The sequence below is a fragment of the Crassostrea angulata genome, chromosome 8 (genome assembly GCF_025612915.1).
Source record: "Crassostrea angulata isolate pt1a10 chromosome 8, ASM2561291v2, whole genome shotgun sequence".
Lineage (NCBI taxonomy): Eukaryota > Metazoa > Mollusca > Bivalvia > Ostreida > Ostreidae > Magallana > Magallana angulata.
The window spans coordinates 14,629,095-14,647,956 of NC_069118.1; the positions used below are offsets into that span (position 1 = coordinate 14,629,095).

The window sequence follows — 18,862 nt, forward strand, 5'->3', positions numbered from 1 at the left end:
GAGATAAAGTTTTTGAAAAATGTGGACAAATTAGGAAAATGTGCATGTGGCCAACTAGTCTACAAGAATATTGTGATTGTTTTGTATACACATGTACATGTACCGCAGTAACTTTGTTTCCTCCAATATAAGTCTCTTGTGCAAGTACTTTGTTGACAAAATGGTTTATGAATCCGAAAACTTTATTTTATCACATTAAAAAACAAAACCAAATGATTGTTTATAATGTTTTAATTCCTTTCAAAGAATCAACAAGTGTCCATTTACACAGTAAATGATTTCCTTAATGGCACATAACAGACACATACTCACAAGTACTGCATGTAAGAAATTAATTATACACTCATGTACATTACATGAATCTATTACATTAAAATCAGTCATATAAAAAATCATAATGCCATATAGCAATAAATAACACATATGAGGATTTGACATGATCCTAGCACTAACCAGCTCAACCTCCTAAAAATCTATGATATGTTCTAAAATCATATCTCTCACTAATTTCTTAAACGAGGCAAAGTATTGTATAGGGAAAAAATAGCAGCATGCGTATCAAGATGACATAAGAAAGTCATGAAATTATTAACACAATGATGAATAGTGTGGCACCAATACACCTATTATGAATTTCTGTTTGCACCGAGAAAAACATGAAAAAAACAAATTGAATACAGAATGGACATTAAGTCAGAATATGTATTATACAGAAAAAGTGTTCAGGGAAGAGCAATATACACCATGGAAGTATTCTTTGCATGGAATGACGTTCGGTAATGTTCTTCAACCATGATGAATACAATCGGAATGATTGGCAAGACCAAACATGTGTGACAAAGCATGGAACACCAGACGCATGTTTTAAAATATATTTCATGAAAGACAAGAGTATTCAACAGAGAAAGTACTATAAAAGAAACTAAGGTAAAATGTACTATAAAATCAATCCTGGTCATTAAATAAAGAGAGGAACAAATCGCACCAAGGTTAATTGTGATGAAAACAGTTTTGTTGAAGGAGGCAAAATCAGTATTTCTCCAATTACATTTAAAGGTAAGAATTAAAATATAAACAAATTATATACCGGTATATGCACTTGACTAGTACACAACATTATTACAAAAAAAATTCTTTCATTTCTCTACATATCTAATTGCAGTTTACAAGTGTTACATGTGTAAATATCCATTTACCATTAAATGTTTATTTCACATAAAACATGTAATGCAAAATCCTTATTTAATTAATAAATTATGTCATACTTTCACAAAATACAATAATACTTGAAGCAATTGCTTACATATCAAGACAACACAAAATATAAGGTCATTGAAAGTCCAGACAAAAATTTGATATCACATTATTAAAAATATGGGATTCTTAAACTATTATTTTTTCCCTCCAAAAATTCCTGCCTTTTTATTCGACCTCATTAACTTCTGTCGTCTGCTCCAGTCGGCAAGTCTCTGGGTCTGTTTCCTTGGCAACATGAGCTGGTTGCAAGCTGCGACAAGCTTGTGCTCATTCTTGCGGATATACATCCTGGCATCTTTTTGCATCTGTTTAATTTTCTCCGGCTTAATCTCGTTCAGCATGATGTTGTCGGACATGTAGGGATTAAATCTGTAATATGTCGCTGGGGGCAGAAGATCCTGCAGAGTCATGTGCACATCTAAAAAAAAAATACATATACATGTACCACTACATCACAGCAAAGCCGAGAGAACAAGAATTGACTAAAGGATATTTAATTGTTTAGAGAACTACATGTACACGCAATATGAGCTAAATTTTTGTTGATGCCCCCTTAAGCCAGAGCTCTCAGATATTTCTACATACCGGTACTTAAATATTGTTTACATATTTCACTTCTATCAAAATACAAAGGCAAAATTTTTAATATCTTCACATGGAGCACACTTTTTCAATGCCTCTTCTATACAAGAAACAATGGCTTACTTTCAGTATTTGTAGCACTATCTATGATATTGTCAATCTGTTTCTTCGCTGAGGGTAGACTAGACATAAGTTCAATATTTGGCTCATAGCGACCATTTCCAAGGGAGATAACACTCTGAATGGGTTCGTCGGGCCACAGAAGTTTACACTCGTGAATGGCGACACAGGCTGGGTTGTTGTGCATGATACCTCCATCCTGTAAATATGCAATGTAAGGAATAGAACATTTCAGAATGTTTCAAGAGATAACTATAAATTTCCTAATAGTAAATATCTGTTTTAACTTCTCGATATTATCATAATATTATCTAAGAAATACAAATGGAAATACTCATAACTTGGTGTGGTTTTAAAATCATTAACCCGCTAATTACATTTCTGGAATGCATGGACATTGTTATGAAACTTGATGTTTGATCTAACGTTATAATAATGATTATACATATTAAACAATTTAAAACAAGACAGGCTATCTGACACAGCAAGAACAGAACATTATAATCTGATAAATCTTTTTACCTGATGAATGTACTCATCCAGAACGAAAGGTTTGTAGAAGCCCGGGGCTGCTGAGGAAGCCCGGATACACTCCCACACCCTGTGTTTACAGCTGCCCGGGTACATGGAGTAGACCCCGGGGGGCAGGTTGTAGGTCCGGAACATGTAGCTCTGTAGCTGACTGATGTTGGATAAGGTAGATAAAGCGGAATACTGTAAGGATTGAAACTTTAATCAGTACAATAAAAAGAAGAGTTAGATTTGGTAAAAAATGCTCATATGAATATACATTCTAGGTATCAAGTAACTGTACTGTCTTTTCAAAATTAATTTATCTTTTAAAGAAAGTTAAAAGGGAAAAGTTCCATCTTAAACTTATTGCCAAGTGCTACAAATTTTTTAGCTTTATAGAATTGCACTGTAGAGGAACGTGACCATAGACTTGATTGATAAATTTTAGGCATTTCAACAAAAACTGGTCTATTTTATCTTACCTTTGGACAAAGAGAGTCTTCTGAGAAATCAGAGAGGAATTTGTCTCCCATTTTCTCCCTGCATCAGAAACAAAACAAAATTCATTTTCTAAAGAACGTGTACATCTATTTCTGCCTTTTTGGAGCTTAACAGATGCTATATAGAACATGTATTTATAGAATGTGTGTTCTGTATTGGATCCATGAGTGGGCAGTAAATAAAAAAAATTCAATCCCAAAACAAATTTTCTTTGTGGTATATTACATGTTACAGCTTATAGTCACTTTCTGAACTTGATAAAAAAAATAAGGAAATTAAATAAAGAAATAACACATTTATTGTTTAAATGGATCTAATACATAATTGCTTCCTTCTTTACCTGAGAATTCGTTCAAACAATTCCACGTCATAGAAGGAATGATCCAGCACCAGCTGACTATACCCCCGTGTTCTGTTCTGGGTAAACATCTGCCGACTACACTCTATGTACAGTTCCTCACACTCTGTAATACTTCGCCGAAACAGGAACAAAATTGCCAGAATGAGTGAACCTGTGCTAACCCCACACACGTAATCAAACAGCTTGTAGATCGGTTTGCCGCAATGGCGTTCTATTTCCCTGAGGGTCTGTAAGGCTACCAATCCCCTGAAAAATTCATTAAATGAAATAAATTTTGATTTCCACAGAACATGACTCAAAATCATGTAATAACATAAGTAGGATTCAATTATAAGATTTGCTAGAAGACTAATACTTAATATTAAGGTAATTTAGAGATCGAGCTTATATTATATAATAATTCAAATTCTACTTGAAGTTTTTACCAGGTTCACCTAGAGCAATGTTGCTCTGAAGACAGCAGATGAATTAAGAATAACTGCTACATAAGTCTTACTTTGTTCCGCCTCCATCAATGGTAAGTATATTGACCCCGCGACCCCTGGGAGGCTGGACGTAGCCAATCAGTGACAGGGCCTGGGAAATCTCACTCTGAGTTAATTCACTGGATGTGTTTAGCTGCATTTTCAGTAGTACTGATAACAGACCATGCTAAAAATAACAATGGAAAATTATTGAAACATGGGAAAGTTGTTTGTTAAACAGACAAACCATAAACAGTCATTGCATTAAAGTTGAAATTCATATTATATTATTTCTGTTTCAAATAGAGTCAAATTGCAAAGAGCTTATGTAGCTAAATTTTGGATATGCGAAAAAGGGGGAATCTTTTAATATCATGATTTAAAAAAACTGTAAATTCCAAGGAGTTTAATAACCATCAATATAAAGTACAATATGTTACCTTCATAGCAGTTTGTCTTTCATCTGGATATAACATTAAGTGGTGACAAAAGTCCTCCAGTCGCCTGAGTTTAGAGTCTGGGGATTCGGCACGACTTATTAAATTCACATGCTCCAGTGTCTTTTTGGAAATTGCAGAGCGTGACACGTAATCTTTTCTGATAATCATTTTCTTCTTTACTTCTACTGTTGGTGTAGGTTCCTTAGCACTAGTGGCCCAAAATCTGTCCAGCAAATGCCACAACCCTCGATCCTGCACTTGACTTTTCTCAACCGTAGCATTTTCATTTTGGTTCTGTGCATTTTCTGACTTGGACAAAGGTATTGGTCTGTACCTTGGTTCAGGCTCTGCAGTTGGGTTATAAAATGACAAGACTGAGCTTTCTGCTATCTGGGTGGGAAAGTCTTTTGAAATAGCACTGGCCTCGTCCTCTATTCCAATGTCAATATCTTTTGATTTTTTTGCCTCGGTTTTCTTATGAAACTTTTCTTCGATTGATAAAGACGAAACTGAAACATACTGGACATAACCTTTCACAAAATCTGGGGTTCTGATAACTGCTTCAGATACACCATCATAAGCATCTTTTAATTTGTCCTTTAAATTACTGGGTATTCTTCGATCTAATAAATCAGCTTTTTTGTTCTGTGTTGGAGAAAAGTGGAATTTCTTCACAGTTTTAGGATTCCCAGTCTTACGCTGTCCTAGTTGACTTGTTTCTATGCTCTGGTGGAGATACTTATAACTTAGTGGACCCCCGACAGTGCTCTCCAGTATCCGCTGACTTGCACAAGATGCCCGCAGTGCAGACATTCCTATCTAAAGCTGTTTAATCTTCTGAAATGATAAAACATAGAAATGACATTAAATTTAATTTTTATAATAATTTTTTTTCTTGCACCTTAGGTTGAATTTGAGTATTATGCAACTGTCCTGAATGTAGACCTGTGTGTTCAGACTGAGGTCACAAAGGAGATCTGGGTTAGTAGGTCAGATAAATATTATGTTCAGAACAAGTCCAATACTAAACATAACAACACACGTCTCTTGATGGCGAAGAGTTTGTCAATTCTATACATCTACAAAGTACATGTGTATTTACATCTTAGCATATCAATGTTACGAAATGGTCCAATAATTATGAATATTTTTAATACTAATAATCACGTCACTGGCTGATTGGTATAAAGCCATAGCCTATACATTTAGTAACTGATAAACTAATTCATTTTTATACACACTACATTTTCAACAAGTCATACCAATAAGTGATGTGTAATTAATTAATAATCTGGAAATGAAAATTTCAGGAATAGCTGAAGATAAACTGATAAACAGATCAAATCAGATTTATCGGTTCATATTCACTTCTGTCGGGTTTTGGCCAATACTTCAGTCCCGATATCAATTTAAAAATTAAAGTGAATATGGTTTGTTACCTGTTGTCTGGATCAAAGTTCCACAAAATAATGGTAGGTTTCGGTATTTGTTTACAAACGTCAACTGGTAAGAAATGCGTCACGTTCTTGATGGTGTGACACCCCGACACGTTAAAAGGCGGTTTTTGATTGGTTGATATGAAATATGCCGATTATCTTGTTTTGAATGACTGTAAGTTATTCGAATTAATTTTGATGCATTCACTTACAAAACATGTAATTTTTAAGATTTCATCATTTCTTATAAGCTGTGCATCAAGCTTTATCGGATTGAAATATTCATATATTAAAGTTAGTAAACATTGCCCCACCTACATTTTAAACCAATAACTAATCAGGTTGTAATCTTAATCATAGTCTCTAATACGCTTTTTTAGTTGTAAATAGAGCATGAAAAGTAAGTAATCTTTAAACACAGAATGTAAATACACATGGCAGGATTGATGACTGTTTTGATGGTTTAAAAGTCATTTTGTAAGCCTATGTTGTCTAACATATTTTGAATATGTTATGAAATAATTCATTTCAAGATAAAAATCCAATTAATTAGCCTGCCAAATCATCTGAAAGTAGAAATCTTGTCTTTTCAGCTGAAAAGAGTGTAATTTTCAATTTGTATTTTAGGAAAAAAAATGTTAACTCCAGATTTTCAATTAAAGCAGGATGAAAATAATCTCACAATCATCATTATTGCGCCACATGCACGGGTAAGTGTATTACTCTGTAATCTGCAAAATGGATTTACAGAGACACTGTCTCTGTCTTTTTAATGAATTGTAAGTTTTAACAGAGACATGCTGTCTCTGGTTTTAAAAAGCTAAAGGTGAGCATAAATGTTGAAATGAATTTATATTTACACATATTTTTTCAAATTTCAATCCGAATCTTTAAAGTTTTGTAAAATTGTATTTTTATTCAATGCTTAAAATAAACACAAATGGTTTCATATGGAAAAACACATGTATATACAATAATTTGTTAAGGTTAGTTTTACAAATTTGTTATACAGTTATAACAAATTATGGATAGGGTAGTTTTACTGTAATGTTCACATCTGTGAGATCTTTTAATGGCTCAAAAAAGTAATATACTTGTGAAATTGCAGTTATCATTGTTATAATAGCACAAGCTGTAGCATTATCATTAAGATTGTATTCATGATTATTAATGATTTGACCATTCAATTATGAATGTTAGAAAAAATATATGATACATAAATGTATATGAGATGTTTATCATACATTTGATCTAACCTAGAAGTTTACGACAATTTACAATACATTCACAGCACAATATTTTTCAAATTCATTCATGTGTTTTTACGTATATTTTCAGGTAACTGACACAGAAATCTTTATAGAAGATGATGAATTCAGGTTTCATTCAAAGCCATATTTTTTAAGGTATGGCTTAAATCATATAATTTAAAAAATCATACTATTAAAACAATGACAATATAGCAGAAAAAAAGGCAATTTGAAATACTGATGAACTTTATGAACATATTAGACTCCTCAATTCCATTTTAGGCTGTGTCTTCCTGGTAATATTGTGGAAAATGGGCATGAAAAAGCCAACTATGACTCTAGTAAAGGTATGCAAAGTATCAGTGGTGCATATTGTTTAATCCTTGTCCCTCTGGTAAATAACAATGTTATTACATGTATTAAATTTTATAAAATGTATGAGAAATTTGAGTTTAGTGTTAACCAATTTAGATATCTGTTGAGTTATTTATTTTTACATGTACAGTTAAGTCTTTAAATTTTGTATAAGATTTTATTACATGTTCAGTTTTATTTACACATTTGTGTTTATAAAAGGTAGTAGCAAGGTCTTCTGAAGAATCAATATTTTAGAAACACGGGATCAATTTTTGTTGACTGATTCTTAATAAATCAGGCATTACTCAACTTACACCTCACATACAGGTATATTTACCATTGTGGTACCTAAAGAAAGCCCAGGAGAAATGTTTGAAGGACTGGACATGCTGACTTCTCTTCTGACTCCAAAGTCTCAGAAACTGAAGAAACCAGTGATTGAAGTCATTAAGAAGGGTATAAGTTAAATTATTTATCAAAATTAGTTAGATTACTGTTAAATGCAATTACAGCAACCATGATTATACAAGATTCATCCTTTAGTTGTTCCAAGATGGAATATTTTGTATTCTTTATAATCATTAATAGTTATATACAAAAAGTATGACTGTTACAAGTTTAAAATACTGTGAATTCCTTATATTACACGAGTACTGCGATCCCGCTTCTTTATATCAAATCACAAGAAAATAGAATTGTGAACGCAGAACTCTTTACCTATTAATTTCTTTTTGTTCTAAACTCTGACAAAATAATGATGAGATTTTAAATTCCGCTAAGGGTGCTTCTTGCGATTTTACTTGGATATTAATTCCTCGCGTTGAATTAGGAATCTACAATATTGATACTTGTAGAATTAGGCACAAAATTAGCATCTAATACAGTACTACCTCAGCTATAATGTGAAAAATAAGTTCAGACCCATATTTTGATATAATGAATATTCTTATTCTGGTATTGCTTTTTAATCAGATGAAGATGAGAAAGTAGAGGAGGAGGCTCATTTAGAAGAAGAAAAGCAGGAGGAAGAGTTTGATTGGCATGTGGAACAACAACCATATAAGGAGAAAGAATTACTATTGGACGGCCAGACATATGGGTTTGCCAATCAGAAGTCGGGAATATTCAAAAGATTACAGGTCTGCAATTCTTATGTAAATTAATGTGAGGGTAATTTTAAATCAATTTGCTTATTAATTATATTTTACTATACATAACAACACACATGTTGTATTGTTGTGTTTCAATTTACCTACAAAATAAAGCAAGTATTTGAAACTGTTTTAACGAGGCCGAGTACAGAACGAGTACGCACACTTTCGCGCAGCGTTTCATTTGTGTCGTGACATCATCTTTTTGCATTGTTGACGCCATGGCGTGATAGTTTCAACTGCAGATATTCCGTGAAAATTGTTGAAAATAGCTCATTTGATGCGTAAAATTGATATTATATTGTGGAATAAACATAAATATCTCGAAGTATAAGCTATATTTGGGCTCGGGTCGAAAACGTGAAGAGGGTTCAGAAAGCCTAGCCCTCTGTCACGCTTTCTTAACCCGCCTAAATATAGATTAATTCATATATTTCGAAACAGTAACCATGTCATGTATTTTATATTAATGGCCCTTAATATGTGATGTTATATATTTATTTATTACTTAACTATATCTGAATGTTTTGATAATACTATAAAGATCACCATTTCCATCTTTGTCAAATAAAAAATAGCCATTATCTGACAAAGTTGGAAATTGGGCATACAAAAAACAACTTTGATAAGACCCCTGGAACAAACCAGAAGGTAAAAAGTTTTTTTTATTTGACCTTTTGATGCCTTTTAGCAATAACATTAATATGTAGATCAGAAAACGAAATCCCTAGGGCAGAAGTTTAAAAAAATGTAAAAAATGTGCAAAATTGATACATTTCAAGCAAAATCCCATAGGGTCCTATGTTAAAAATTAACAAACTTTGAGATGACCCTTTAAACAAACGGTGTGGTAAATGTCTTATTATTTAATCTTAAAATATTAATAATATCAGTAGAAATTCATGTAAAAAATTTCATTCAATTCTAGGGCAGAACAAATTAGACCCGGCCTCGTTAAATCTTAAGTCTGTTGAATCAAAAGTGAAGAAGTAAACTACATGTATCTCAGCACTGAAACAATTAAAGTTTGCAATTCATACACTAATGAACTACCCTGTACACTAAATGAAGTGCATTATTTCTGAGACAGTTTTATATCAGTCCTATCATCTGATACATGTGGTGTTATATAGGATGAGGTCTATGAGATAGTGGATTTACCGAACCCTGAACACTGTCCACCAGCAGACAGACGGACGATGAGGGAACAGGCAGAAACTGAAAAGTTTGATCCAGACCATTACATGTAAGAAAATCTTAAGGAAATTATCACCAACACCAAACTCTAAGATTTTTGATTAAATATTGGACAAAACTTATGTCTCCTTTGCTGTTTATTGTGTTTTGTCTCCCTTGTGACCTACTGTTGTAATCTTTAGATTTTGTCTACTTTGTGACCTACAGTTGTAATCTTTAGTTTTATTTTGAATTAACGATATATTCCCCTTCAAATCAATTGTGTATTTATTGATTTTTGATGTCATTAATTTGGTTTAGCTGTGTTTTTTTTTTCTTGTTGGGTTCATTGTGAATGGTTTGTTAAAAAAAAAAAAAAGAGCCCACCCCAAAACATGAGTTCATAGGCCTTAGAGTCACATTTTTTTAAGGTACATTGTTTAATCATCCAAGTAATGAAAATAAAATTAATTAACACCTTTATGTAGTTTCTTTGGAAATGTAAATTTAAAAGTAAGAGGTATTCATGAAATTAACACTTATTCTACCATCATTAACAGTGATGATGCCACAGTATTACCTGTTGATATCTGGAATCTTCATTATAAAGCAGTGTAATTTCTTGTGTTTGATTACAGAGCTGATCTGTATGATGATGATGCCATACAACAGATAATGAAGTATGATCCTCCTTGGTGTTATATGTCAGAGGACAAGGACATAAAAGGTAGGACTCTCATACAACAGATAATGAAGTATGATCCTCCTTGGTGTTATTTGTCTGAGGACAAGGACATTACATGTGAGACTCTCATACAACAGATAATGAAGTTTGATTCTCCTTGGTGTTATATGTCATAGGTCAAGGACATAACAGGTAGGACTCTCATACAACAGATAATGAAGTTTGATCCTCCCTGATGTTATATATCAGAGGAAAAGGACAAAAAAGGTAGGACTCTCATACAACAGATAATGAAGTTTGATTCTCCTTGGTGTTATATGTCAGAGGTCAAGGACATAACAGGTAGGATTCTCATACAACAGAAAATGAAGTTTGATCCTCCTTGGTGTTATATGTCTGAGGACAAGGACATTACAGGTAGGACTCTCATACAACAGATAATGAAGTTTGATTCTCCTTGGTGTTATATGTCAGAGGTCAAGGACATAACAGGTAGGATTCTCATACAACAGAAAATGAAGTTTGATCCTCCTTGGTGTTATATGTCTGAGGACAAGGACATTACATGTAAGACTCTCATACAACAGATAATGAAGTTTGATTCTCCTTGGTGTTATATGTCAGAGGTCAAGGACATAACAGGTAGGACTCTCATACAACAGATAATGAAGTTTGATCCTCCCTGATGTTATATATCAGACGACAAGTCATAAAATGTGGGACTCTCATACAATAGATAATGAAGTATAATTCTCCTTGGTGTTATATGTCTGAGGACAAGGACATAACAGGTACGCAGGATAGTTAAGGCAACATTTTGCTTTTAAACAGCAGTAAAAGGAGGTCGCTTTGCTTTTGTCTATTCATTTATGCATAATGAATAGTTCTAAACTATTTTTGGTGTTATTGTAAAGCTATGGGTCTCCTTTACTTGACCATGTCTAAATTTGACGGTCACGTGACTTTTTAGGGTCACGTGGACGTCTTTTAGATAAAAATCGTCAATGCTACATTGAGACAAAAAGTCCAAGGGCAAGGCAAAGAAATTTTAGAGTAAGTAATATGGCAATATATTCAAAATTATCCATACATCATAGAAATCAATGCTCATTCAGTTGTAAAGTTTACTAGTTATGTAAATTTCTTTAAAAACTGGCTACTTGTTCCTAAAATAGTGCATTTTTGCATATTTTCATTAAATTTACAAAGTAAACCTTCATCTCTCAACAAATGAGCATCAGTTTTTATAAAGAACTCATTAAAGGGAAGAAAATGATACCAAGTTTAATAATATCTATAGCCGTCTTGCACTTGAACTTTTGCATTTAATTTCTCAATCTAGAAGGTCTCTCAAATCAATACACATTTCAAACGCACAAGTGATCCCAAAAGGGGAGGTAACTCTTTGAGCGATAACTCTTCTGATATAGGCGCGATGTCAGTTTATCACATAATCCGAATTAATTTTAAGATATGTTTCAACAGTACATTATGTAAATGGTTATTTAAACATAGTGCTTCTGTTTTATTTATTTTAAAAGAGACAAGATGGTTACGATGAATCGTCCGCATTTCCTCTGTCGTATCATGGATGTAAACAAAAAACCGTTGTGTATCAGTTTTCTTGGTTAACCGAATTCGCAGAGTTATTGAGTTCTTAATATTTTTTTAGGAATTGGAGAAAAATATATAAGAGCTAATTGTACACAATTATTTGAGGGATTAGATGTCAACAGAGACATAAATGAAGCCCCTGAATATTATTAATATAACTAAATTATTCTCATAATATATATATATTAAAAAATAAGATATGGAGTATTTTTTCATTATTTATAATTTAATGTCAGATGAATGCATGTGCACCCTTTGCCCAATGACTGCATATTGTATAGCACTGCTTGGGTCTGTTAATTTTATTCTGGGGAGGGGTTCAAAGGGGTAATTTTATTCTGTTTGCCAGGGGCCAGGTACCATGATGAATTAAATTAGAATTTGCCATGGGGTCTATACATGTAGATCTGCCCATGTATGAGGCCTTTTCCCATATCCCCCATAAGCAATCAACAGTATATATTCACTTTGTATCACACATGTAATTAAACTCATTAAAATTGACTTTTATTTTTATTCAACACATGCAAAATGATTAATATTAAGGAGAGGGGGTGGGTTAACATATCTATTCATTCACAAAATAAATTCTAATCAATCATTTCTCATTACCGAGAAAGGAAAGAGGGTGTGTAAATCCTGCAACAAGGCGATCAAAAGCCATTTTTGGTTCACATCAATATATTGAATTTAAATAAGTCTGACTTCTCCTATGTGAGAGACTCTCCCCCCCCCCCCCATTTACATTCTTTTAAATATATGCAGCATATAGCTTTTTAATATATTAACTTAAGTAAATACCATCCCCTTTCCACTTCTCAAACAAAATTATGAATATAAAAACAATTATATTTGGTTTATTTGTTTTATTAATTCAAGAAGATAAAGGGAGTTTCTGAAAAAAATTTCTGTGACAACATCTAAACCTGACATATGCATGCAAACTCAAAATTGCAATTTCTTTTTATGATGTCAATATGTTTATTGTATGACTTCTTAGTTCTGCTCCTCTTCTCTCTTCAAAAACACATGCAGTCTTCAGGTTCTTAAAGTTCAGGTTTTTCTTTTCATCATTTCATCTTGTATATATGACACCAGGATAAGGGTGCGGGTAAATTATCACCAATAAGAACATCATTTATGTAAATCTCAAGACAAAGCAGGTACCAGCTAAAATGAAAATTATATATATTTCAGTAAGTTTAACTTTGTTATCAAAATGGCTGAAGGACTTGAAATGGAGGATTTTCTACAATTTGATAGTCAATGGAATTTATTTAATATCTTAATAAAAATTTCATTATGTTTAGATGTGCATTTAATTTTGCACAAATTCAAATACAGTTTTTCGGTTTGATCGATTTGAATTTATTCGCATCCTCACCCCTGATATGTGCATGATATTAGTTTAATTACACCCCTTTATTTTACCCGACCTGACCTTAAAAATGCACACACACTCTCTCTCTCTCTCTCTCTCTCTCTCTCTCACACAAACATACACACACACACACAACTGATTTATACAAGATTGATATTATATAATGCTGGTGCAGTCAGTGTGAATTAAATCAAACCATGTATTGTTGATTTGTTGATGAGCAATATTCAAAATTGTAGATTTATAAATAACATAGGTTTATATCAATCATTTTAAAACCATTCGTACATGAAAATGCTTTTTCTAATTGAATTGTCTAATAGAATAATCAGATTGGTCATTATTTCAATGATAAATTATTGAACTTAAACATGTATGTTATTTACTTACATTTTCTTCCAGCCTTTTTTTCAAATCAGTGTAACACTTTTCAAATTACTCTGCAAATAACAAAATATGATTATGGAAAGTCATCCAATTTAATTTGCATGCACATAAGGACATGTCAACATTAATTTGAACATTTTTGTGAAAGGTCTACATATATTTTGCATGGATGGGTAAAATGACCATCACTTCAAATTTTATTTGAAAGTTATACACATACACATTCTACACAAACAATACCATATACATGTATAACCATGAATGTTGAAAAAATCAGATGGAGACATGCAGTCATTTGTTTATTATTATTTGGGTTTTTTTATTACCAATAGTACAGCATCATAAGTATGAACCCAGGTGACAATATTTCAAACAGTGTTATGATAGTAATATACTGAGTAATAAAAACTAACTATTGTAATAATTAAGAATTAATGTGCATAAACATCTTATATCAACTGGATGAATGTGTAAAAAAAATATAAATGAACTGTCATGGAAGAATTTTGAACACAGTAGAAAGTTGTTATTGATCAGCTGTTCATCAATTTCCAGAAAATGAAATCAGCATCTTTTAGCCTGCACTGTACTGATTTTCAGAAAATCAAATCAGCTGTTTTCACACAGTCTTTGTATTGTTTACTTACAAATGGAAAAAAACCCCAACAGCTGTGTAAAGCTAAATATTGTCAGTACAAGTACTATGAACTGATTCGTGTCGATTGGTGAAAATGATCAACAATTTAACGGACTGGCAATAAAGCTACATGTACAATGTACATTGTATAGGCCTAAATGTAAACAATGCAGTCTCTCCTCGTGTTTAGAACGAAACAACACATTAAGTCGATCAGAAATGCATCAACAGTATAAAATCACAATAAAATAGTTATTAAGCTATCTGGTACATTACAAATACACTTTATATCTATTCTACATACCTGATAAAATCAAAAGATCGCCATAATCGGGAATACCAGCTACACGTGTTTACATCGTCTGACGAGCACTTTTGGGACGCAGATTCACACCCATACGACAGATGCGTTATGGAAATTCTTCGTATATTCTGATTGTTGTAAACTTATAAAAACATATATGAGTGATTCGTAGTTATAATTTTCTTAGGAAGTATTAAATCAGTCATATTTTATGCTTAAACTGCTGTTTTTGGTATATTTTCTAAATATGGTAATAGAGAGGTGGGGCGTATATTATGACGTCATAACTCATTATCCCTTCATTAGCATATCAAAACGATGTGTTGCCTTATCTGTCCTGCGTAGGACTCTCATACAACAGATAATGAAGTTTGATTCTCCTTGGTGTTATATGTCAGAGGTCAAGGACATAACAGGTAGGATTCTCATACAACAGAAAATGAAGTTTGATCCTCCTTGGTGTTATATGTCTGAGGACAAGGACATTACATGTAAGACTCTCATACAACAGATAATGAAGTTTGATTCTCCTTGGTGTTATATGTCAGAGGTCAAGGACATAACAGGTAGGACTCTCATACAACAGATAATGAAGTTTGATCCTCCCTGATGTTATATATCAGACGACAAGGACATAAAAGGTGGGACTCTCATACAACAGATAATGAAGTATAATTCTCCTTGGTGTTATATGTCTGAGGACAAGGACATAACAGGTAGGACTCTCATACAACAGATAATGAAGTTTAATCCTCCCTGATGTTATATGTCAGAGGTCAAGGACATAACAGGTAGGACTCTCATACAACAGAAAATGAAGTTTGATCCTCCTTGGTGTTATATGTCAGAGAACAAGGACATAACAGGTAGGACTCTTATTACAACAAAAAATGAAGTTTGATCCTACCTGGTGTTATATGTCAGAGAACGAGGAAATTACAGGTAGGACTCTCATTACAAGGTCTGAAGGATTACTGTAAACCAACATTTTATTTGCATGAAATGTATGTTTGTTGCAGTTGAATTTACAGAAGAAGAAAAACAAAAAATGAAGAACCTGCCCAAGAAAGAATGTATCTTTTGAATGTTAATATAAATGCTATCCATGTCTCAGTAATCATATTTTGTGGTGACTTTATTATTTTTGAGTTCTATATTAATATGATACATGTACCACCTTAACCATAAAAGATTTATTGGATGATGCCATGGTAACAACTTTGTATTTGGGATTGATTGACATTCTCTTTGGATACGCCTACAATGTGAGAATAAATGAAGGAGATGAAAATGTGAGCACTATCCTTAATTAGCTACATGTATTTAAAGTTTGCATTTTTCTTACTATATTGTTTTAAAAGTCAAAATACAGTTGCTATCTACACTTTACCCATAATACTTGATTAAAAATCAAAGTGTGGTACTTAATGATACTACATTATGAATTAAATATGTAAGTTGGTACAATGTCAAGTATTATATTTGTGTACTCAACAATTTACGGTACTGATACTGTACCAGTAAATTTGTAAAATTATTGGACGGGGTATTTCAGTTGTGATTTATACATGTATGTAAACTAGTCTCTGTTCTATCTGTAGGTGGAGTCTGGTTGGACAATCTGTAAACTTAGTGCCACCCTATCCTGGTTAGAGGTAAGACATTGCCATACTTTCTGTATGTAACAGGTGGTGAAAAGTCAAGTCTCAAGTGGGAGTCAAACCCAGGACCTCTGGTTTACAGTGCCAGTACTCTAACGACTGAACTTTTAAGACCTGATACATTGAGTGACACACCTGTTAACCCTGCGACATGAATTCATCAATAAAAAATAAGTATAAAATCACTGTTTGTGTTTCTGATGTTAAGCAGTGTATGTGTGGGGGAGGGGGATGATCTATAGAAAACAGACTTGTAATTCTGATATTTGCATATTTGCGCCATTTTATGTTTTAGACATAAAGGCATTATAGAATACCATAACTACAAGTGGCATAATCATTATTTTTGTTTTAGACATTCATTTGTTTAGAAAGTTTTGTGATGCTACAGAATAGATTTTAACAAGTAACTTTCTTGTTTGTGTATCCGACATTCAGCAGTGTGGATGTGTGTGGGTGGGTGGGTGGAGGTGCTATAGAATAGTAACCTCATTGAATGTTTTTGTTAACTATATTACAGACATTCTGCAGTATGGGAGAGGTGCTATAGAATAGTAACCTCACTATTTATGTTTATTATATTACAGACGTTCAGCAGTGTGAGTGATGTGGTGAGGTCCTGTATCAGGAGAAGCCTCTGTTATCCCCTGTACAGACACTGGGACCTCTCCCAGACCGTACTACAGGATGTACACAACATACTGGCTGCTGGTAAGTCCATTATAGTGTGTATAGGATTAATTTGTTGCATTGCTGTGTCAGCTTAGTTTGGTTTGGTTCTTATTTTCTGTACAGATTAATTGCATGAGGCTTTATAGACACTATTAATCTAAAACTATGATAAGAATACATTGCAATTTGGGGCAAATGCTCTTTCCTCTTTACTGCAAACATTTCTTGTAATAGGTAAGCAGCAGGTGTTGAAATGTCTGCTGGACATACACAGTATACTTGGCAGCTCCTACCCCAGGTACATCCTCAATGACCTCTATATCACAGACTACTGTGTGTGGGTACAGACAATAAGGTTAGTACAGTAATTATTTTTTACCTTCATTTATAATGCCAAATTACTAGTATAGATATATATTAGTTTTGTTAGGATGGAACTGCTCAATGATGGCTGGAAACATGTTGTTCTTGGTTTGTCTGGCATTCAGTCTCTTTATCTACAACTTTATTAAATCTTCCTCCTAACTTTCAAATAACTTTTGTTCAGGATTGATGTTAAGTCCATTGCTTTCAAAGACCAATAAATTTAATCTAACTCGTGGTATTGGATTTATTACCACTGGTAATTGCCATGTTTGTGTGGTTGTCAGACTGCATTTATCTTTATTAATGAATAGATACAGGATAGTGTTCACCATTTCAATTCTGAAAACAATGCTCTTATTCTGATGAAATGATCATGCTTTCATTTTCCAGAACTGTATTCACTTTATAGAAATAGATACTTAGCTTTTAAAGTATATGCTTTATGGTTATATTAAAAGTAATATGAAAAGCATTCTCTCTTTCTTCAACTGTCTATGTAGGGCTTTACACATTGAAGTCACTTTAAAAAGTAAAGATAAAACAGAAAAGACTAATTCAGTGAAAGATAAGTAACTATGTAATATTTAATTCTCAAATTTAATATTTCAGTAATAAAAGACTCAAGACTTTGGCATCAGCATTGGAAAAGGTATAGTTCAATAAAATCAAATAACAGTATCATTATTTAATTAGATTTTCTTTTTCAAAGCTATAAATGAAGGCTATTTTTATGATACATGATTGTATAAGTAATGTCTAGCAGCATAAAAAAATGTTTTAAATTCCATGCACATGTAGTGCTGTCAGTATTTTGTCAATAGACACTTTGAAGGCAGTATCATGTGAGTGTAAGGCTATCAAGTGATTTTTAAGAAGCAACATACTGTAGTTAGCAGATGCATTACATTTATTATGTAAGAAAACCAACAGCTAACCTATGAAAATGCGTTTGATTTTCCCAACATTGGTATTTCAAATAATTTGATATGATGGCAATTTTTTATTTTATTCTCAGTAGAATGAATCCTTGGATATCAATAAATATTTTACCAAATATGATTATATTTACATTAATTTTACAGAGAACAATTTCAAAAAAGGATGTGGGATTTGAACTGGAATCCATAGAGACAAATCCAGCAGATACAGAGAAAGGAGATAGTATTACAGAGGAAGTATTAGTTGATTCACTGAAAGCTGTAAGTATAAATCAAGCTGGCAGTGACAGTGATGATGACAGTGAAGTCAGTGACAATGACACTAGTGAAGACAGGGATGATGTTAGTGATGACTGTGCAGAATCTGTACAGAGTGAAAAAATATCTTATTCTAAAAAAGAAAACATCCCATAATTTAGATCTTTGTAACAGCAGAGCCAATAAAAATGATATTGATGATTTTTTACTGTTTCATAATTCAATGACATTTTTTAAACACAGGAAAGATTATCAATTCTGCACACATACGTTTTTTATGGTTGTGTTTGTGCAAACAATATTAAGTTAAACACAAATAATTCCAATATTTAGACTACTTCTTGACATGAT

At 32.7% G+C, this 18,862-nt stretch overlaps 2 protein-coding genes across 3 annotated transcripts; one reads left to right on the top strand and one right to left on the bottom strand.

Moving 5' to 3' along the window:
* Positions 1-213: 213 nt before the first annotated feature.
* Positions 214-5,803, bottom strand: LOC128161639 (calcium-independent phospholipase A2-gamma-like). The gene is made up of 8 exons (XM_052824959.1): positions 5,678-5,803; positions 4,239-5,075; positions 3,831-3,985; positions 3,314-3,580; positions 2,955-3,012; positions 2,482-2,673; positions 1,963-2,158; positions 214-1,675 (listed from the first exon to the last, which is right to left on the bottom strand). Exons 2-8 carry the CDS (start codon positions 5,049-5,051, stop codon positions 1,392-1,394), a joined length of 1,965 nt encoding a protein of 654 aa, XP_052680919.1. The 5' UTR covers positions 5,052-5,075; positions 5,678-5,803; the 3' UTR covers positions 214-1,391.
* A 230-nt stretch (positions 5,804-6,033) lies between these two features.
* On the top strand, positions 6,034-18,717 carry LOC128161640 (protein SHQ1 homolog). 2 transcript variants are annotated; one of them, XM_052824960.1, is made up of 15 exons: positions 6,034-6,074; positions 6,302-6,384; positions 7,013-7,080; positions 7,207-7,271; positions 7,609-7,737; positions 8,254-8,420; positions 9,566-9,678; positions 10,247-10,335; positions 15,636-15,689; positions 15,808-15,908; positions 16,218-16,271; positions 16,865-16,988; positions 17,184-17,304; positions 17,925-17,964; positions 18,398-18,717. In XM_052824960.1, exons 1-15 carry the CDS (start codon positions 6,068-6,070, stop codon positions 18,665-18,667), a joined length of 1,485 nt encoding a protein of 494 aa, XP_052680920.1. In that variant the 5' UTR covers positions 6,034-6,067; the 3' UTR covers positions 18,668-18,717. The 2 variants fall into 2 exon arrangements, with proteins under 2 accessions (XP_052680920.1, XP_052680921.1); XM_052824961.1 differs by having other exon boundaries at positions 6,068-6,151.
* The last annotated feature ends 145 nt before the right edge of the window (positions 18,718-18,862 follow it).

Coding starts and splice junctions, on each gene's coding strand:
- LOC128161639 (XM_052824959.1), bottom strand. CDS start 5,051: ATGTCTGCACTGCGGGCATCTTGTGCAAGTCAGCGGATACTGGAGAGC. Junction 3,986..4,238: donor AAAGACAAACTGCTATGAAG/GTAACATATTGT, acceptor TGTTATTTTTAG/CATGGTCTGTTATCAGTACT. Junction 2,674..2,954: donor AAGACTCTCTTTGTCCAAAG/GTAAGATAAAAT, acceptor CAATCCTTACAG/TATTCCGCTTTATCTACCTT.
- LOC128161640 (XM_052824960.1), top strand. Junction 6,385..7,012: donor TTATTGCGCCACATGCACGG/GTAAGTGTATTA, acceptor GTATATTTTCAG/GTAACTGACACAGAAATCTT. Junction 15,909..16,217: donor TAAATGAAGGAGATGAAAAT/GTGAGCACTATC, acceptor TTCTATCTGTAG/GTGGAGTCTGGTTGGACAAT.